The following is a 22,497-nucleotide window of genomic DNA, read 5'->3' on the forward strand; positions in this document are numbered from 1 at the left end:
CAGCAAAACCCAATATTCCTCAGATTTTACAATATTTGACTGAGATGCTTGACAAGGGCCTATCTTTTTCTTCAGTAAAAATCCATGCCTCTGCCATCTCGGCTCATTACAACACAGAGCCTCCCCTCTTTTCTCATCATCTGCTTAAACAGTGTCTTAGAGGGGCCAAAAATTTAAGGCCTCCCAGAAGATCACCAACTCCTGCATGGGACTTCAATTTTGTGCTGGAAAAACTCACCCTGCCTCCTTTTGAACCAGCTGCTACTGCGGATATAAAATTTCGATCTTGGAAAACAGCTTTTCTCTTGGCAGTCACTTCAACAAGAAGGGCTTCAGAACTACAGGCTCTCATGGCTGTGGAGCCTTTTATTGCATTTTACCAGACAAGGGTGTCCCTCAGGACCAATCCTTTTATATGCCCAAGGTGGTATCCAGTGTGGCTCTTAACCAGACAATTCACCTGCCAACTTCTTACCCAAATCCGCAGAACAAGGAGCGGATTCTGCATTCATTGGACTTGCACAGGCAACTAAGATTCTACTTAAGACCAAATCTCAAAGTCTGAGCAGCTACTGGTAACATTTGCTGCAGGGTCAGAGGGGAAGGTTATATCAAAGCAGACTATTTAAGTGGATAAGCCACTGCATTCATTTCTGCTACTTGCACCATGGTAAACCTGTGTTCAAGGGGATCAGGTCACATTCCACCAGGGCTGCCTCTACCTCAGCAGCCTTTCTCAGAGGGGTTCCAACCAAAGACATTCTAGAGGCTGCTACTTGGAGCTCTGTTCATACCTTCACAAAGCATTATCATTTGTCTTTCTTCTCCAAATCCAGGGCAGGCTTTGCCACTGCAGTTCTGCAGGGTCTTATAGCTGCTCCTAATGCTGTTTAGTTCCATCCTCCCATCCGTAGCTTTGGGATTCTACCCAAATGTAATAACTGCAACAGTGAAACATGAACATAGTACAGTTGTGTACACTTACCATAAATGTAGATGTTAGAGTGTATTCACTGTTGAAGTCTGGGTTACCCACCCGCCATCTCCCTTTTCTGTACCTTTTATTTCCTTCACTATATACTAAAGCCTTTGTGGTGTATTTGCTTTTAGATGAAGGTAATGTTTATGTTGCTCAAAGTGCATTTACATACATTTCTGTTTTATATATATATATATATATATATATATATATATATATATATATATCTTTATATATATATATATTTGCTCCCCATTTGGGGGGCACCTGACATCTGGGGCAAGAAAAACTGAATAAAGTGGCGTCTGCTGCATGTTTTTATACCCCTGACGTCATGGAAGAGGAGACAGCAACCAACGCAGGACCCAAGACTTTGTTATTCAGGTCGACTGAGGGCAACCTGCCAGCTGATTACCCAAATGTAATGACTGCAACAGTGAATATACTTGAACATCTACATTTATGGTAAGTGTACACAACTGAACTTTATGGTAAGATTTTGCACTATATATATATATATATATATATATATATATATAATATGGGATCACTACTAAATACCGAATGCCCAAAATCCCGAAGCTTAAAACACCGAGACCACATGCCCGAAACCCCACAATACCGAATATTTAAAACCGCAAAATTCAAAATCACGAAAGTTATAAAACCAAACAGCACATACACACACCCCCCCACAGCCAAACAATGCATCCTACACTAGACATAGGCAGGGGGGCAAGTCCCCCCTGCACCCCCCCCATGTGGGGGGCTGCGGTGGCCACTCCCCCTCCTACTTTATTATTCTAACTCCGAGATCACACAGACAGCCACACAAGGCAAACTCACACCCACACATTACAGTCCCTCATACACACACCACAGTCACAACACACACTTACTACACCCCTCACAAACACACTTACACACACACCTGAACTGCAACACCAGAAGCGGTAACATAAAATCCCTTAACATCGGGATTTTGCATTTCGCGCTTCTGTTTTTTCGGTAATGCCAGGTTGTGGTCATCTGGTCTCGTTTTCAGCTTCAGGATTTTGGGCATTTGGTATTTCGTAGTGATCCCATATTTATAGATATATAGAGTCTGCATGTCCTCCCCGTGGTTGGGTAGTGTTCGAAAGACATGCGTGCGTAAATGGGCGTGCCTTCGTTGAAGGTTGAGCATCGAGCTGGCACCTCAGCGTTTCATAAAAAAAAAATATATATATATGTATATATATATATATATATATATATATATATATATATATATATATATAAATTTTTTGTTTGTTTTTTATACAAGGAAGTCTTTTTGTTATTGTCATTTAATGCCTTTTGACAGGGCAAGTTCTGCAGTAATTACTTAGTTCTTTGACCACTTTTAAACTGTGATCTAAGGATTGTGGCCTAGTTTGCCAGGTACCTCAGTAAAAGATCTTTCCAAGTGATGCTGCGACTCCTTGTTCTCATCTTCTGCACATGTTAATCTGAGAGCGCTTTAAAGATTTGCCCATGGCTCCATATTGTCTCCTGTGTACATTAACTGTTCCCTACTGATATACAAGACATCCTATCCTGTTTAGTGGTTTACATATCAGATGTTTCATACCGGAAAGGCCTTTATCAGTTTGAAGCTGATCTGAAATATTTTTGAACTGGTTTGATATTAGACTATGGCTGCTATGCATGAAAACGATAAAGGCTGATTTCCTTAAAACTTCACTGAAGGTAAAGCAATTACCAACCTGAGTAAATTCTGAATTTTGCTAATGGTTGTTGTTAAAACTCTCTTGTTTCAGATGCATAGGTTTGTGTTTGGAACTGCAATGACCATAAAATCCCATATGGTAAACTTGTAGTCCAAGATAAGTAAGATGCTTTCACACCGCTGAAGAAATCTTCAGATTCTTAACACCTGAAGCACAGTTATCTATTGGCAAAGGCATCTCTTGTTAGTGTCTGCAGATTTTATGCATTAGTGTGATGCACCAAGCAGTATAAATTAGATGCTTTATTTTTCCCCCTCCTTGCAGCTATCAGCTGAACTCAAGTGCCCTTCCTCTTTCACTGGATCTGCCAAAAACAATAACATCCCTCAGACTCGGACCCATTTCACAGCCAGTGAGGAAAGTGGGGTACGTCAAGACAGCATCACTTATGCTGCAGAGGAGGATTATTTATGCCCTTGTTCCCTCCCTCATTGCACACATGCACAGTCTTAGAAGGATGTGCAGTGGGCATATGGTGTATCGTCCTGCTTCTGCTGTGAGACTGCTAATGCCCTGCCTTTCTTACAGGCAACACCCCCTTCATGTACACAGGTGTGCACACACTTCCGCCCCAGAATGGGCATGCACCCATCCTCTTTTGGATGTGTATCAGATGCCATAGCTACTAATTGAACCTTTGTTGAACCTGGGACGTAGGTCTTTTTACCTCTGTGCCATGGTGCTGGTTCTAAATTAGATGCTTTTTACAGAGATGGCAGACCTTTAACTCCTGTGAGTTCACTACAGTTAACTTCTAGGTCTTCAGCCTACTCTCTGCTGGCCTTAGAGCGTTCTCTGACAACTGCTTGCAGTGATTGTGTCCACCACTGGTTTGTTTGGAGATGACCATTTTGCAAGGGATGACTTTACTATCTTTGATTTGACTTTGTTGCCCTTTATTTACTAAGACAGTCTACCAGAGTTGTGTGCTGTCTACTTTTGTGTGTGATTTTTGTGATTGTCTGTCTTGGTGAACTATGGGGAGCTGGCTTGGTCCTCAGCTCATTTAACATTAGTAAGTTGAGAGGGTGGCCTAATGGTTAAGGTGTTTGCCTTACAAACACAAGGTGCAGGGTTTGAGTCTCACAAGGGATAATTGGCTAGGCTTAAAACGGCTTGCCAGGGCAGTTAGCTTAGTACTAACCTATGAACCTATAAGTACCCATACCCCTTCTCTTGACATTAGTTGACATGACCATATTATCTAGACCAATTTTCATACAATCAAGCAGGTAGCCCTAACTTAGCATGTTGTTTTCCTTTCTAGAGGGTACTGCAGAGCATAATTTGATGCCTAAAGGAGGTGAGCGACATGATTCTTCCCCTTATAGAGCTAACTAAAATCTGTGCTGCTGTCCACGCCATTTTGTTTTGAGTGAATTCTATTGACAAACTTCTCAAGTTCAGCTAAGATACCTTGGTTTGAACCTGGAACTTTTTGTCTTTGTGGGGGAAACCCCATGACTGTGTTTTGGGAGTGGGGACAGACCCCACAGAGACATGAGGAGAATGTGCAAATTCCATACAGGGTGACCAGAGGTCAGGATTGAACATTAGAGCTGGTATCTATGAGATAGACTACTACACCATCATTTGTTGATGTGCATTGCCGTAATACCTTGGGAATAAGAGAAAGTAGTTGTAGCCAAAGAAGAATGGCAGCATCTCTAAACAGCAAATGTGAAACTGATAGAATAGATATGTGGTTAATCTAGGTATAGAAATAAGATCTGTAAGGAAAACTTGTGGTGGAATGCAGAAGTTCAAGAATTTATGAAACAAAAAACTGAATGCAGGAAGAAGTGGGAGGTGGAAAAGATGGGTTGTGCTAAAAAGGAATACTAGCTGGCTACCAAAAACTTGCAGTGGCAAAGAACAAAGCATCAGAGAAGCTCTAGCAGTTTCTGAAAATCAACTTTGCAGATGGCACAAAGAAGGTTTGTCACATTGCAAGGCAACAAGAGGAAGGTTAAGAATGACGTTTACAAGTGCCTTTCATAAGGAATATCAGCAACGATTTTCTCACCAGTCCAAAGGACATCAAATGCAGATGGAAGGTGTACCTCAAGAAGCGTCTAAGTGGAGATGACCCCACAGAATCTGTACTGCTGTAGACAGAGCCTACAATGAAAAAGGAATGAGAACCCAACCTAGAATAAGTACAAAGTGCACGAAGGAAAAAAAAAAATCTGGGAAAGCAATAGGCTGAAAGGAAGTCGCAGCAGGTATGATCAAGATGTTTGTATTAAGGAAGAAACTGCTCAGCAGGGTACTCTTCGCAGTCTAGGAAGAAAAACGCAGCATCTGAGATGGTGTTCTAGTGTATTCTAGCAGTTGTCTTAGAAGATTAAGGATCTGATTCCTGGGGTCTAGTGGTGCAAGGTTTGATTCTCTCTGCCTCCTAACTGTGAGACTCTGAGCAAGTCACTTAACCAGACACTGTTCCTGGGCTGAATCTGAAAAAGGTCAATGAGATCAGTTCTCTACCCCTAATAACAAATACAAATAAGTGCAAGTGTACAAGAGCAAAGGAGATCCACAACTGCAGGCAATAGAGATGTCAAACCCCTGTCACGCTGCTTGCACATTTCAAAGGATAATTGATCAATTACGTAGAATAAGGCTGTGTGGGTGGTGGCCAGTTCGGATGAGGATGCTGGACAACCAAACCAGGGTTCGCAGTGAGACAGATAGTCGAAGTAGCAGCTGGCGATGAGAGTTCAACTTGGCATTCCTAGATTTAGCGAAAGTATATGAGAACATCCCAAGAACACTGATATGGGCAGTCCTGCGATTGTTTGAAGTCCCAGTAATATTGATAAAATTAGTTTAGGGGTGTATACAAGGACCCATTCAGTGAATGGGCTCACAAGGATTTCTAGCAGGAGTGGATGTGCATTAGGGTTCATCTCTGAGCTCCAGTTCTGTTCTTACTGGTGATGGACTACATCCACAAATGGGCTAGAGGGGACAGATCAACAAAGCTTGATGTATGGATGACAGTGTGGCAAAAATGTGATGGCGCATGGTATGAAACAGAGTACAGAAAAGACGGTGGTCATCGCAGCAAATGGGGGAATGAAAAAAATTTAAGTGAGATGGAAAGGACAGTAGTGGAACAGGTTAATGGCTTCAGGTGTCTTAGAAGTATGGTTAAGGAGAGAGAAAGTCTGAATGAGGAAGTCAAAGCTAGAATCAGTAGTCCTGCACCCAGCTGTCACAAATGTCAGGAGTGATGTCTGGCACATATCTAGAGTGGAGGTCTCTCTGGTCCCCACCAGGGAAATCCCTTGTTTGCTTTTGGGAGGTGTGGGCAAGCATTGCACCACTCACCCCTCCCTCTGGCCACTGGAGTGGCTGAATCACAGGACTCTTGTACTGCACTATATATCCAGGCCTGGGAGCTTTTTCTCAGGTGTCTGGAGTAGCAAACAGGTCTATCTGTGGGATACATCACAAGTAGGTAATTTATTTAAATGTCTCCTAGTGCAATATCCACCTGTGTGGATCTGCAGAGGTGCTGCTTACATGGTCTGCCATGGTGCTGTCATGATTGAGGATGTAGGATTCCTGCAGATGCACTGCATTGCAGTGCTTGTTACAAAACTTGCATTGTTAGCTGCACAGATGAGAAGAGTGGGCTACCCCCATTTGTTTGTACCACATTACTTGTGGTGTGATGTTTTCTGTGACCGTCTTCTGTCTCGCAGGCACCAGTATAAATAATTGCCAGCATTATTTATTTATTTGACATTTGTTAACTGGGTTAGTCCGTCTGAGCCAAAGCCATTTCCAAAATGAAGAATTGTACAAAATTAAAAAAATAGATTAAACAAGCAAGTATAACAAGTAAAACAAATGTGGTGCAGAAGTGATAAGTGCAAAGGTTTATAAAGCAAATTGCAAGTTATATACAAGAAGAGAAAAGGAAAAAAGAAAACAATTCTTACAAAAAAATCATACAGGAAGAGTGATCAGAGTACAGAATAACAATTTTGTATGCAGATTGCAAAAAAAGTATATATATTACAAAGGTTATTAGGTAGTATGTAATTTTACAAGAAGAGAAGTAAGAGAAAGTGGGGAAGACAAGTTAGAGAAGGGTAAAGAAGAATATTTGGTCAGAAGCAAGGTGCATGGAAGCCTTGGAACAAATAAAAAACGGAAAAATGAAAGGGAAATGTAGATGAGTATGTAGAGTATTAAAGCAGAAAATTAGAGGGGTGAAAAGTAGAGTAGTAGAGAGATTTTTAAAAGGTCAGGAAGTTAGAATAGTTTAAAGGATGTGAAGGGAGGTAGGAGGCAAGGATGTAAAGGGAGTTAGGAGGCAGAGAGGAAAGAAAGGGTATGGGAAAAGAAAAAAATGGGGAAGGAGGAAAGGGCAGGAAGGAGGAAGGGGAGAAAATTTAAGTGGGATGGTTACAAAGACCTCCTAGAGCTTAGTTGATGATGTCTGAGAGCTGTTTTGAATTTGTGTGCATGGGAGATATTTCTTAGAGTAAAAGCTTATTCCATGAGAGAGAATGAAGATAGGAATAAAGGTTTTGTCCTAGTGATGTTTTAGGTTTGTAAATGTCTAAGAAAAGTTGGTCAGAACTTCAAAGGGGGGCTGTGATAGATTGTCAAGGGAGACAAGAGAGGATATGCTAGGGCAGAAGGATGGTTTATTTATGACAGAGTGGATTAAAAAAGTTGAGAATACGAGTTGGTTAGGAAATTCAAACCATTTAAGATTTCTACAGTGCAAAACAGTGATGAGATTTTGGGGGCAAGTTAGCAGCAAATCTAGCAACTTTGTTATATGTGGTTTCAACTTTAGATAGAAGAGAAGACTGTAAGTAAGAACTGGGAGAACAGTACAGGGGGTTAGGAAGAAGAAAAGCCTGAGCAAGTGATATTGTGGAGTTGGGAGTAAGGAACCTTTGGTTTCTATACAGCAAGCCAAGCTTTTGATGAGTTTTCTTTATACAGTTCTGTACATGGAAATTGAATTTTAGTCATCAATAATTATGCCAAGTAACTTTGTTTGAGGTTCAGAAGAAATTATAGTGTTAAAGGAAGAGATAGTGAAAGAAGATTTAAGGTGACTAAAAGATTTAGGAAGAAATAGGATAAGGATAAGGTTATTATTTCTAAGCCAAGTTTCAGTTAGTTTAAAGGAGGTTTGGGTAAGAGAAAGATCATCAGAGGGATTATTAGCAGAAGTAATGCTAGTGTAGTCATCTGCATACTGAACGAGAGAAAGCAGAGGACAAGATGTGTGGAGTTGGTTAATAAATATGTTGAAAAGTGGGCAAAGAATGGAGCCTTGTGGAGCACCCTTATTTTATAGAGAGAGGGAGGTAAAGCAGAGAGCCATTTAATTTGCTGTCTGTTAGTAAGTTAGCTAGTAAATCAGGAAATAGTTATGGGGAGAGGTTGAGTTAGTGAGAGGAGGATGGAATAGGAGACAGTCTCAAAGGCTTTAGAGAGGTCAAGGTAGAAGCAGGACACTAGCTTATTTTCTCTGGAAGGGAGTGGAGTTAATAAAGGAGATAAGAGCAGTGGTGGTGCTGTGATAGGGGCAAAAGCCATGCTGGGTAAGAGAGAGATTTTGAGAGAGGAGAAAATATGACAATAGAGTGGTAATTAGATAGTTCAACAGAGTTCCCACCTTTGTGAATAGGTATGGTGTAAAATTTATTCCAGAGAGTTGGAACAATAGTCACAGATTGATTTATGAGAATGGATATGGGGTGTACAATAGAACTGGCAGCTATCTTTAGGAATTGCGAAGGTAAGTTATCTACTGAAGGGGAGCATGACTTAAGTTTCTGAAGAAGCTTTTTATAGTTGGTGGGAATAGGACTTGGAGAGAATGAAGTTATTTTTTTGGTTTATGCTAGAAGGTGAGAGGTTGGTGGGGTAGGAAGTAGGCATAAGTTTGCATATAGTGTCCGTAAAATAAGTATTAAAGATAGAAGCCGTTTCTTGAGATTTATTAGGGCAGTGATTAAGTGTAAAGGGTTTCCCAGGGTTAAGAATTTGGCTTACAGTTTGCTAGAATTTTTCGGGATTTCTAGATTGTATGGTTAAGGTGTGTGTCATAAATTTCTTTTATCTATGTTTGTGTTTTTTTGGTCAGATTACATAGTTCCCTATATTTTTGGTAGTATGTGTGAGATATTTGGTTTTTAACCAGAGTTTCCATGTCGAATCCCTGTTAAAGATGAGAGATCAGGTAGTCTTGGTGAGCACTGAGATTTGACTGATGGTTCTGGAAAGGGCAAGAGAGTTGAGTGTTTAAAAAGATGGAGTTAAATTGTGCAACAGCTTTATCAAGAGAAAGGTCAAAGAGGAAGGACCAGTTAATAGCAGAGATAGTCATTGAAAGAGTCAGGATTGAAGGTATTTCATTTTCAGCATTCTGTAAATTTATGTGGTCTAGTGAGGTGAGTGGAGAATCTTTGGGCACAAATTTGCGGAGTGATCACTGATATCGTCTGGCAGGGATTCGGGTTATGATAGGGTTAGTATGAGAGATTAGAATCCAGTCCAGGATGGATGTGGAATTTGTAGGTTTATGCAGAAAAGTGGAAGAGGATATAAGCCAAGTGTAGCCATATAGTTGTATGCTATTGGAGGAAGCATCAGAGTTGAGAGCAAGCCAGTTTATATTAACATCGCTTATTATGATAGTTTCATTAGGAATTGTGTAAGCCATCCAGTGTAGAATCTGTTCAAGTAAAGGTATGTTGTCACCAGGTGATATATAAATAGAAGCAATGGTTATAGTTTTGCGATTGTTGATCTTACAATTAGCTATGATTAGTTCTGCAGGAAGAAATAAGGGGGGAGAGTTGGCTAGAGGGAATAAGGATAGGAGGTCAGAGTACATAATGGCAATGCCTCCACCTTTTTTATGTGTCCTGGCAAGATGCTATAATCGGGGGGAGAAGTACATTCTTTGTTGTGTGGTTTTAGCCAGGTTTCAGAGAGAGAGAGAGAGAGAGATTGTCAGGGGAGTATTAAGATATCCAGGAGTGAAACTGTCTTGTTGAGTATACTATGGATGTTGATGGAATAAAATGTTAGTAGTTTGAGTTTAGGGTTTGGAACCTGCTGGGGAATTTGAGTGGTGTTAGTGAAAGTAGAGCAAAAGTTCTGAGGGCCATGGTTAGTGTGAATGTCTCCAGAAAGTATAAGGGTGTTATAAAGTGAAGTAAGAATGATATAATGGGGAGAGGATAGATAATTTTCAATTTATATTTAAGATGTGTAGTGGCTTTTGGAAGAAGTATGATTTTGGGAAGTGTGCTCTGTACAGGAGAAGAGGATAGGTGAAATGGAAAAAGGAGTAGGGGTAAATGTGTCTGTTAAAGTAAGAGGATGTTATGAGTTGTAGGATGAAGGTTAAGTTTAGTGTGATAAGTAGCAAGTTAGGATAGAGAATAAGTTAGGATAGAGAATAATAAAGGACATTACGTGAAGGAGAAGCATGATGGGTAAGCAGTAAGAAGGGAAGGGTAGTAAAGAAGTGAATAAAAGGAAGATAGAAAGAAAAATATTGAAGGGGTGGGGAGATACAAATAGAAAATGTATAGGGGGAGGTATTGGAAAGTGTGAAAGATGGAGGGAGGGGCCAATAGAGGAGAGATTAAGGCTGATAGGGTAATGATGAATTTGCACATTTGGAGGGTGTGGTATGACTGATTATCTTCATGTTTTCACATGCAGGGATCTTTCTTAACATGTCAGTGTGCCTGCACCCTGACATTCAGTTGTTTTAGACCAAACCTGAGGAGCGCAAATATCTGGGGTCATGGTATGATTGGTCTGAAAGGCATCCCTTTGTTTTCTTGAATCTTTCCTGCCAACTAGTAAATCTAGTTCCATTTATATGCAAGGTAGAATGAGTACAGTAGCCTCCGAGGTCCATGTGTTTCTTTGGAGCCGCTGTCATTTTCTTATGTATAGTCTGACTAGAGGAAACATCAAGAACATGTATGCTATGAGGCCCTGGAAGCACAGGGACTGTGACTAACTGTTTCCTCACCCCTCCGTGTTCCTTCTCCATTGTAAAAGAAGCTGTGCACAGGCTGGTACCCAGGAGGGCCCCAAGGAAAGCAGTTCCATGGGAAGGACACGGGTATGATTTTTTTTTTTGTCTGTTGTGGTTAATGTCCCGAACTTTTGAAGCACTGAAGAGTATACTGTAGGACCCTCTACACAACCTCCTCTAGTGTATGATCTTGGATCAGGTAATTGTCCAAATAAGAAGGGATGTGGGTTCTGAAATGTGTTACCCAGGAGAGAGGCAATTTGTAAACATTCTAGGGGCTGTAGATAAATGAAATGTTAAATAAGTAGACTGAAAATAGCCCCCCACCAACCAACCAGTCAGAAGTACCTTCTGCCCCTTGAAGATGAGAATACTTAGACATGTTTGAGATCTTAGGAAACCAGGAGACTAGATGTTTGCAATAGCAGAGATGCCTGAAAAGTTCACATCTTGAATTCTAATACCTTTAAGAACTTGCAAAAAGCAGAAACCTGATCTCAACGCAATGTAGTTAAAATACTGAACGGTTGCTGTTAAACAGGCTTTTCAAGTCCACAATTCAAACATCAGACCTTTAAGAACTTGTTTTACTTTAACAGATCCAAAATAGATCTCCAAGATTCATATTTTCATAGAACTAGGAATGGTCTAGAGCGCAAACCTTTTCACTCCTGGTTTGCAAAACCTTTGTCTAATTCTTAAGCCAGAATGTCTGTCAATTGATGTTGTTAATCTTGTTTGGTCCTTCAGCACAGGAGTAATACCCCTTTCCCTTGGTTTTGTAGTGATTGTAACATGTGGAGACTGTTTTTAGGACCCATACAGAGCCCTTCTGGTGTGTCAAAACTGAAGGCAAGAGGCCAGGTAGCACTATGTCATAAGGTTCTGAAGGTGATGGGAAAAGTTAAGGGCCTGGTGGGATTTCTGGAGGGCAGTCTGAAGTAGACACTGCTGCTTCATGTTGGTTAGAGTAACCCAGTAGGCCACCCCCTTCCTCTCTCTCCTCATGCTGCTTGTCCCCTTTTTCTTGGAGGCCTTTCTGTCATTGTCTTGTTTGCCTTTGCCCTACCATCAACAAAAAAGGTCATTTAGAGGAGAAAATGTTATACTTGGAAAAAGGATTAAGGGAATGTTGCAGCTGCCCTGGCATTGACATCTTGTTGATTGACTTGAGTTTTGTCATACAATAAGCACACAGAGATTATCTTAAACATAGTTTTAAAATTAACTGATGTATTACTTCTGTAGTGTTATAAATTTAGTAATCTATGATATACTTTCCCCCATTCTCAGATATTTTTGCCACAAATCAATATGCACAGAGTATTACGTTCTGGATCTTTTTTTTTTTTTCCTACTGGTTAGCTGATTTTGTTGGAATACTTTCCTTTCTAGAGTAAAACAGATGTTATCGCAAAAGCCTATCAAGCTAAACGATATGCATTGTCTTCAATGTCTTCAATAACACTAGCCCATCTCCTTGCCGCCAGGGAAGATTTGTCCAAGATTATAAAGACTAGCAGTGGAGTCAACCGAGAAAAGACTGCCTGCCCAATCAATAAGGTAAGGCTTCTGAGAGGTGTTTTTTTTTTTCCAATCAGTAAGGCACACTTTGGGCCTGTCATTGTCTAGAGGTGTGAGTGATAACACGCTTTTAGAATCTGGTTCTTCATTTTCACAGTAGATTTGACAGTTTTGTATAGTGGTGGGTTTGATATGAAGGTTAGTAAAGCCGATAAGACTTTAAATGTAAACTGTATGTGTCACTTCCTCAGTAAAGTTTATCACTTTTTATTTCATTCATGTGCCAAAACCAGTTTCATTTAATTTCAAGATTATTGAGGGAACATGAGCCCTTCTGGCAAGCAGTGGGTGCATGGCAGAGACCCAGTCCTGCTCAGACAGCCCCCTTTATCATATGGCATACATTCTCTCACTTAGTCACCCATATAATGACTAGAAGTTTCATTTTTTTAAGTCTTTTACTTCACCTAACAGCATGCCTTTGTAATGTGAAATGAAATGAAGCTTCTGGCAAAAAACAGTGCACAGAGGAGGGAATCTGAACAGAAGGTACCACAGCCAGGACCCAAAACAGAAGAACTTGGTGCTATGAGGCAACATCTGCTGCGTCACTCCATGACGTTTTTTGTATTGCATACAGCACTTAATCCTACTTGCTTTTTATTTGCCAAATGAGCTTCAGTTTCAGGATGCTTTTTATTTGCCAAATGAGCTTCAGTTTCAGGATACAAGTGTTTAAGGGAATAGTTGCCATAGAGAGCATAATTCTGTTAATTAGGTTATGGTAAGACAGGCTGGTCCAGAGACCCTTTTCATTCTCAGTCATTTGTAACCACAAAAGGTAACCTGGATTGAGGAGTTTAACCCCGTTGTTTTAAGATGAAATTTAGTAAATAGTGAACAGTTGCAAATGAATGCGGTTTTCCACAAGAGACAAATAAGTGAGCAGTTGTAGACTAGACGGAGTCTTGGACAGCAGGCTGTGAACAAAGAGTAATAAGAGTAGAAAAGGGACAAAGACAGGTGCAGATCCAATTGATGTAAGTTTAGGTAGGCTAAATTCATTACACTACAACAAATATATGGGGTAGCATGTATTTTGGCATTCCTGGTGTAGTTTTGGATGGTCTGTCTTCAATTTGCAGTGTGTTTGTTCCTTTGTTAAATTGGAGAAGATGTGGCATATAAACTTTTTCAGTCATATCCTGGCCAGAAAACATGATTACAAGGAATTGGTTTTATGTAGTACAAAATGTTAAATGAAGATGGTACAGTTAAGTAATAGTCTGGGATGAGGACATCTGTCCTTATTAGCCAGTAGGACTGAAACCACAGGCTTCCAGTCATTTTGACAATTTTCCTAGGCTACTGGCCCCTTCTGTTTCCCCCATCATGCACTGACTGCTAGTTTCCTCTACAAATCTCTGTTTGCTGTTTGTCATACTATAATCAGAGAAAGATTGTTCAGGGTACATTCTATAAAGTTTATTGTTGAGGAAAATGTTTAGATTTCAAAGGTTTACGTATTAAACATTCTTCACTGACACTTTTTTCATGGCCTGATCTGTCATTCAGGTCAGATCAGCCTATTTTTTCACCATTTTACCATTTTTAGGCAGTATTGCTTTGCCTTCCTGTAAGTCTTTCCATTTTTTCAGCACACCTTAGCACTTGGCTTTTTATCCCTATGAAGTTGACTGTGGTATTTCTTAGTTTGTGTTTACTTGGATGTTCATCGTGTTTCACTGTTGCAGTCCTTATAAAATGGGTTATCTGGCTCCTGGGTAGCCCACAGTCTGCCAGAATACCAAAGTCCTTGGTATATGACGGCTGCCTTCGGATTAGGCCTGATGTCAGGTACAAAGGAAGGCAGCCAACGCCATTTCCTCAGTCTTTCTTGCTGCGGTGCCCAAAGCAGAAGCGTTTTGCATGAGTGCCGGTCGGCCGAGTACCTTCTTTTTGTATTCAGACTGCTTAGTTGAAGACATCCTCAGATAAGTACCCCATTGGGGACCCTCTTTTCTTGCTTTAACGAATGTCAGAGAAAGTTAATAACTGTCTTGCCTGTGGTAAACAGATTCCGCACCATGATTTTCACTCCTGTTGTATTACTTGTTTGGGCCTTGAGCATGACATCCCTGACTGTGCTCTCTGTGCTTCTTTCAACCCGCGTACCATACGCCATAGAGCTACGATCTTGTTCAAGCATTTTGGAGTTTGGCCTAGGTTTGTCGGTATGGCGTCTTCTGGTCTCCCGACTTCAGATGTTCCTAAGAAGCGCAAGGATAAGGACTGCGACAGGCTTGGGGGTCAAATTAGCCAGCAACGTCCCTATTAAGTTGGTTGTCTGCCCAGCGGTAGTCAGTGAGGCGCTTTCTTTGCCCCTGCAGTCCACGGATGTTCAGCAACAGGCATCTCCGCCACCTCCTAAGAGAACTAGGGAAATGTCGCCAGAAGTTTTGTCTGTCTCAGACTCTGAGGTTTCCAGCAACTCTGCTGATGAAGAGGGAAACTCTCAACTTTTTTCTGGTTTTGAGGATTCTGATGCAGAAGACTCCATCCCTTCTGCCTCCACAAGATTTTTCTTTTGAAGATGCTCTGAATACTCTTAGGGAGCATTTCAAATGGGAAAGTCAGGACTACCCTCAGTCTAAGGAACGGATTAGGGAATTCTTGCATTTGCCACAGCATAAGCCTTTGGCTATCCCTCCGGTTTTGGAAGTTGTTTTCTTGGAGAATTCTTTGTCTTCTAATTCTGTTCCTCCTGCTCCCAGAAAGCCTGACAGGTATTAGAGTTCCTTTTCAAGAATCCTACTGCTGATCCAGAGATTATTTCTCAGGGCCCTAAGGGTGTTAAAGCCATGGTTGCCAAAAATCCTGTTCCTTCTGACACAGAATCTAGGGCCTTGGATAGATGGGGTAAAAAGGTTTATACCTCTTCTACCCTGGCTAATTAGGTCTGTTAATTGTCTTTTTCATATGCTTAAGTATCAGCAGCATACTTTGGAGGCTATAAAGGCTAGAATTGCTGGTGTTCCTTCCCTGATGGGAGAGTAAGGACATGCATGATTTATTGAATTCTGCCACTCTTGTCACTAAACATTCTCTACATTGTGATTGACACTTGAGGCTTCTTGCAGAGCAGCAGCCACTGGTTCTGTTATTAGAAGGCATGCTTGGCTCAGGGAATAGCCCCTTTCTGAACCTGTCAAATCTAAATTGCTGGATGTGCCTTTGCACAAGGAACAATCTTTTTGGTAGCAAAGCAGAAGAGTTGAAAAAGTTGGAGGATAAGGCCAAATCTATGCAAACTGTCAAGGACTTTCTGCAAGTTCAGCCTCCTCGTTTTAGTAGAAATTACCCTTCCAAGAATTGGACTTTTCTTGACCCTAGTAAACCGGGTCACACTAGGCCTAGGGGTTGCAGGTCTTCTAGGGGACAGACTTCCAGTCCTCAAAAGGCCAAGCTCTGGCAGGCTTCCTCTTCAGAATCGGGGAGTTCTAAGCAAACTTCCCAAAGCAAGCATTCCCAATGACTCCAGCCTTCCCCTACCTGCCTCTGTGGGCCCAGGGTTTCCTTTGGGGGGAAGGTTAGCCATTTTTGCAGATGTCTGGTTCACCATCACAGATGATAAATGGCTGCTCAAAATAGCATCCCAAGGCTACAAGTTCTCCTTTCACACCTTCCCTGTTCACCAAGAATACCCAGATATCCCTGCAAACCAAAGGGCAGAAGCAGAAAAACAAGTTTCTTTTATTGCTAAACCTGGGAGCAATAGAGCCTGTTCCTGCACTATAGGCAGGCCAGGGTTTCTATTCAAGACTTTTCCTTGTTCCCAAAAAAGGGGGCACCTGGCACCCTGTTCTGGATTTGTCCATTCTGAACACTTTTCTGGTGATTCCCAAATTCAAAATGCTACACTCTTCAGCAGTTGCTGCCAATGCTGACCAAGGATTCCTGGCTGGTGTCTTTGGATCTCAAGGAAGCTTATCTGCACATCCCAATAAGGGAAAGCTGCAGGCAGTTCCTTTGCTTCAGGGCGGGGAGCAGGCACTTCCAGTTCTCTGCACTGCCCTTTGGCTTATCTACTGCTCCCAGAGTTTTTACAAAATGCTTGGCTCCAGTCATTGCTTTTTGCAGGCAAAAAAACATTCAGATTTACCCCTACTTGGACGATTGTCTTATTCAGGCATACTCTCCAGACCAACCTCCAAAGGATTTGGACTTTGTAAAGAACCTTCTCACCTCTTTGGGCTACACCATCAACGAAAAGAAGTCAAAACTGGTATCCACCAGGGAGGTTGTATTCCTGGGAGCGAGCCTGAACACAGCCGCTCAGATGGTTTGCCTTCCTCAAGAGAAACAAATGGGTCTTTCGAATTACTTCAGAAATTTGGCAAGCATGACCCAGGTCTCTGCAAGGCAATTCCTGCAAGCCTTGGGATTCATGGCTTCATGTATTCAGATGATTCCATATGCCAGACTGCATATGAGGAAAATAGAATGGTACCTCAAAACCTTTGGTGTCAGCACACTCGGGATTTAGACTTGATACTTCCTCTGATTCCCTGCCTGCAGACGGAGTTCCTTTGGTGGGCGACGGCCTGTGCACAGAACAAAGGCCTGCCTTTCTGTCCACCGCCTACCAGCCAGACTCTCACCACAGATGCCTTGGACTACGCTTGGGGAGCACATCTAGAGGGCAGATGAATTCAGGGGACTTGGAACTCTCAGCAGTTCAATTTGCACATAAAGCTGAAGGAATTGATGGCAGTCCAGCAGGCCTTGATGGCTTTCAAGCATCATCTCTCTCTTGATACTCTTCTGGTTAGGACAGGACAGAACACCACAATCAAGTGGTACATCAACAAGCAGGGAGGGACTCGCTCTTACCCCCGGTGCAGACAAAGCATGCTACTATGGTCCATAGCAGCTTCCATGGGCATTCATCTGATAGCTCATCTTCTTCCAGGAAGGCTCAACACCTTGGCAGACTGGTTGAGCAGGCAGGTCCCTGGATCCTCACGAGTGGCAACTAAACAAGACCATCTTCTATCGCATCATTCAGCATTGGGGCACTCCCTAGGTGGATCTCTTCTCATCTCCAACAAACCATCTTCTTCCAACCTTTTGCACCAGGGAGCATCACAACAAAGCTTGGAAAGTGGATGCTCTGTCCTTCCCCTCAACACAGCTCTCTATCTATGCATTCCCTCCTCTGCCTCTTCTTCCCAGAGTGCTGTTAAAGATAAGGGATGAAATACCAAGCGCCATCATCATAACTCCAGACTGGCCCAGACAACATTGGTATCCACTACTTTGCAGTCTCTCCCAGTCTCAGCCTTGGCATCTTCCCCTGATACCAGATCTCTTGGTTCAGGAGGTGGGAAAAATACTTCTCTTCAGACTCTGCATTTGTCAGCCTGGCTAATAATTAACCTTTCCCAACAGGTGGTTGAGGTCCTTCGTGAGGCCAGGAGGCCTAGCACCAGGAAAGCATATGCAGATAAGTGGAAAAGATTCTCCATTTGGATGCCTTTTCAACCTACTCTTCCTCTTATTCTTGACTGTCTGGCAGGCTTACTTAATGGTGGACTTTCCTTTTCTTCCATCAAGATTCATTATATTTCTGCTCATTGTTCCTTTGAGCATCCAATTTTCTCTCATCCCTTGATGAAGCAGTTCCTCGGGGGAGCTAGCAATTTAAAGCTTCCCAGAAGGGCACCTACTCCTGCTTGGGATCTTAATTTTGTACTTGAGAAACTTGCTCTGCCTCCTTTTGAACCAGCTGCCTCAGCAGACCTGAAATTTTTCTCTTGGAAAACTGCCTTTCTCTTGGCTATTCAGCTAGAAGAGTTTCTGAGCTGCAGGCCTTAATGGCAGTAGAGCCTTTTATCGTCTTCCACCAGGGACATCCTGGAAGCAGCTACCTGGACTTCTGTCCACACCTTCACTAAACATTACAATTTACATTTGTTTTCCAAGTCCAGGGCTGGTTTTGCCACTGCAGTATTGCAGGGCATACTTACCAATGCTTAAACAGTGGGTGTTCCTCCTCCCTGTTGTTTTTTTCCTGGGCTTTGGGAATCAACCCATTTTGTAAGGACTGCAACAGTGAAACACGATGAACATAGTACATTTGTGTACACTTACTGTAAATGTAGATGTTCGAGTGTATTCACTGTTGCAGTCCTGGTTTCCCCCCTTCCATCCCCCTTTTTTCCTAGGGTACAGGCTGGATTTTTCTTTTCCTGGTCTAACCTTTTTTGGGGGGCTCCTGGCAGTTAAGGCATGAAAAACTGAGGAAATGGCATCTGCTGCCTTCCTTTGTACCTGATGTCAGGCCTGATCCGAAGGCAGTCGACGTTGTATACCAAGGACTTTGGTATTCTGGCCGACTGTGGGCTACAGAGAGCCGGATAACCCATTTTGTAAGGACTGCAACAGTGAATACACTCTAACATCTACAGTTATGGTATGTGTACACAGCTGTACTTTCTTTGCTGTCAACGTTTTATTTCTGGTCTTTTGCTGGAATGTATTGGTGAGTTTTCAGTAAGCTTCCTTTCTGTATTGATGGACTATTCATTTTTAGAACTGTTTGCTATGTGCTTAGCTGGTTTTAGTAGTGTTTGATGGTTACTACTTTTTGTTAAATAAAATTGAATTTACAGCTTTGAAGAAGTGTTTTAACTGTGGTGTCAGTCTTAAAGCAGACATGTCTTGTGCATTGTCTGATTTAAAGAGGAGCAGTCCAGGTCAGGTGAAAAGTTAATTTTAAGAAGTTCAAAATGCAGCTCTGCATTTATTCCAGAGAGGGCTTTGATCTCGGAGTTCAAACTTTTGGCTCAAGGAATGAGGTCAAGACTCTCAACTCTTCAACATTAGACAAGGATAGGAATAATGAAGTGAGTCAGAAAGCCAAAACATGAGAAGGACAGGATTATCATCTGAAAAATGGGTTCTCTGCTTCTTTTAGCTAAAAGTACAGGTTGGAGGATGCAACATCACTTGGCATTACAGCTCTTACTGATTAAGTTGCCAGCTACAGTCAGTGAAGCTCCTTTTCAGGGTTAAACAGACATAATAGTATATCCTGTCTGTAAGATGTTGAAGTTATAAATGGTCTACCAGCTGGGCCATCATCTGTTGTTTGTCTTCCCTTAGTCCTTTTGTAACAGTTGACAGACTACAAGAAGGGAAATTGGCCACATCTTTTCCCACTCTGGTACTAGGGAAGTTGCATGAACTTCTTTAATTCCCTTTGTTTCATCACCGTTTCCTCACCAGCTACTGTTTTAGTGCAGGTCCCATCACGGCTGGTCCCTATTCTACAGGTCATTGTTAGTGTCAGATGTCGTCTCAGCTTTGGAACCAGGTTGTTGGGTTTTCTGCCCTCCATGTTGATGATAAATGTCAGTGGTTTTAGTGTGGTTGATTTTGGCTTTGGGAATCTCCATGTCTGCAGCAGTTTGGGTCAAGTCAGACTGGTCCATTGACTGTCTGCTGATTTGGCTCTTGAGACCTTTGATGCAGAAGGTTTCTGACTAGCTCCATTAGCCCCATTGTTCAGGTAGACTTCTGGTAGTGTAGCTTGATGCTAATCTTTTCATCATTGGCTTTGATGGATTTTGGTCTTGGAGTAGTCCGGACTTGTGCCCCGTTTTTAAAATTGATATTGCAGACTGTACTGAATGTTTCACCCTCAGTGACTGCACCATGTCCGCATCAGCCTTTTCCACAGATGCTTTCCTTGCTCTTTCAGCTGCATTACCTTCTGAGTAGCAGTATAGCGAGTTTGAAAGGCACTTGCCGATAAACCACAATTATCTATACGTAGATTGGGTTCCTCCTCCTCTTCTTTCCCTCAACTTTTCATCCCTTTCCACCCAAAGAAGCAGGTTTACAAGAGGGAGGCACATGAAATCCCTTTTGGAGTCCCCCATACCAGATGTGGTTAATGGGGATGCTTGTTGATTCCATAGCATTTTCCTCCAAGACCTCCAGTTTGGGGAGGTTTTGGAAATAAGAGGCAAAAATGGGCATTGTCCACAGACCCCTACTATATCTCCTCAGATAATACTTCAGGAGGCCTTTTGGCCTTTCTCTGTCTGTTGGATGGTCTGCCGTACTGATGTTGATTGTGGCTGTTGTCAGATTTGCATGGGTGGAACGCAGTGTCATGGCACCTGTTCTGAGGAGGGCAAATAAGGACCTTCATTCTCCTAAGGAATGAAACTGATGGCACAGACTGCTGTGCCAGATGGTGTTGTCATTGGGCAACTTAAACGCACCCCCTGAACAGAACCTACTTTCCATTCTCCTAATAAAGACTATAGAGGTATGGACAAGTTTGGGAGGCAGGTTTACATGTCTTTCAGTTTTACTTTGAGGGTGGTAAATTTACTTGTCATATCTATCTTTTCTGTGATAGTTGGTAAGTGAGATGGTACAATTACTGGAAGATTTGCTAGATAAAGATATAAACAAGTTTTGTTCACAGGTGGCAACTGCATCTTTCATAACCAGCCTTTTCATATGTTTGACACAGTTCAGTGGATAGTACCCCTAGGGCAATAGGCACCAGCATATATATCCACTATTATGACTGGCTGCTCCTTACAGTAGACTACTGATGATTCTAAGGTGTCTTTTTCTTTAGGCTGCCTATGATTGATCTACTTTATTGGACTAATTGTTATGTAAGATCTGGAGAAGATGGGGAGCAACAGCAGCTTATTGGCATAAAATCCAGATTCCACAGCACCCTTTCTCAAAGATGCAAGAGTCCACACCAGTTATGTACAGGAATATTAAACAGTAACAAGGGTATCACAGATCTGGGAGTAACACAGGAGTATTTGAGAACTGATAGAAAAGATGCTCTACCAAAGGCAAAAATAATTACACTTGTCACTTTTCACAGGGACTGCAGTCTGGACCCTGAGGCCTTACCTAGCTGTCCCACTCTGTAGGCAGTCAGCTGTCATTTATTCTTCCACTTGCCTGCATGACTAGCTACCATGAAGGCAGATTGATTCATACCATAATATTTAGAGGATATCCTTCATATGATCACCATTGCAGTATTGCTAACATATGTTTATTATTCTGCCAAGGATACTGTACATATGCCAATGCTTGGGTTCCTTACACACACACACACACACACACACACACACACACACACACACACACACACACCGTACATCTTCCTGGAAACATGCTAGTAAATAAGGAATGTACAGGCAAGAAGCTCCTCAGAAATTTATTGCCACCAACTGAAGGAGAGAGAGAGTGTTTATCCATTCGGTCTGTCAATTGTACAGCTTGTGCTCCTTCCATTGTGAGTGGGCAGATAAACATCCCAATTGGGAGACCCTTCCTGTTTTCTGTTAATGTTTGACAAAATCTTTCTCTTCCATGTCAAATAGATGAATGTGAGTGCGGTAAGAGAATTTCTTTTAGAAACCAGCATACTAAATGTCTTTTTTGCCTTATTCCTGATCACAACATCAAGGAGTGTTGTTTCTTTAAAATCTTTGTCCCTTAAACCATTAGGAAACATTTAATCTCTCATAAAATTTACTTAGAAAACCAGAGACTAAAAGAGTTATCATGAGGTTGGGTTGGCATAATGGTTAAGGTGTTTACTGCACTGACACCAAGTACAGGGTTTGGTTAAGGTGTTTACTGCGCAGACAACAAAGTACAGGGTTTGATCCTCACCTGTCAGGGAAATTGGCTAGGCTTAAAATGCCCTTCCAGGGCAGATAGCCCATGAACCTCTGTCCTTTGAATCTTCCTTATAGGACATCCCTCGACAGCCATGGAAAAAAAAGGTGCTCGTATAAACCTTTGGAACCTTGAATTGTTAGTGGGACTCTGACGTCCCTACTGTGGTGCATGAGGCCTCAGCCTGCCTGGTTTCTGTTGCTGCTCCTGCTGTCGCAACCCTGTTGGAGGAGTCAAGGAGCAGCTCAATAGCATGTTCCATATGGACAGTCAGACAAGCTGTTAACGCCACAAAAGAGGAACCTTGGCTGATTATTTTTGTGACCAGTTGACACACCACAGATCCTCATCCAAGAGGAAGCCCCAGGTCCTCTTATTGAAATACGTCAGGGGTCTTTTCCTTCTCATTTAATTTATGCTGATACACTCAAAAAGAAGAAACAGCA

The 22,497-nt window shown here is 42.0% G+C and overlaps 1 protein-coding gene across 1 annotated transcript in view; it reads left to right on the forward strand.

Annotated features, from left to right (window-relative positions):
- Positions 1-22,497, forward strand: part of LOC122794169 (protein FAM98B-like) — a 524,785-nt gene that overhangs the window by 423,222 nt on the left and 79,066 nt on the right. Inside the window, exon 2 of the mRNA XM_044062372.1 lies at positions 12,193-12,355. Within this exon, the coding sequence (XP_043918307.1) occupies positions 12,193-12,355 (163 nt within the window). The remainder of the gene's footprint in view (positions 1-12,192; positions 12,356-22,497) is intronic.

This window comes from Protopterus annectens, chromosome 2.part1 (genome assembly GCF_019279795.1).
Source record: "Protopterus annectens isolate FY-2018-M chromosome 2.part1, PAN1.0, whole genome shotgun sequence".
NCBI classification, from domain to species: domain Eukaryota; kingdom Metazoa; phylum Chordata; order Ceratodontiformes; family Protopteridae; genus Protopterus; species Protopterus annectens.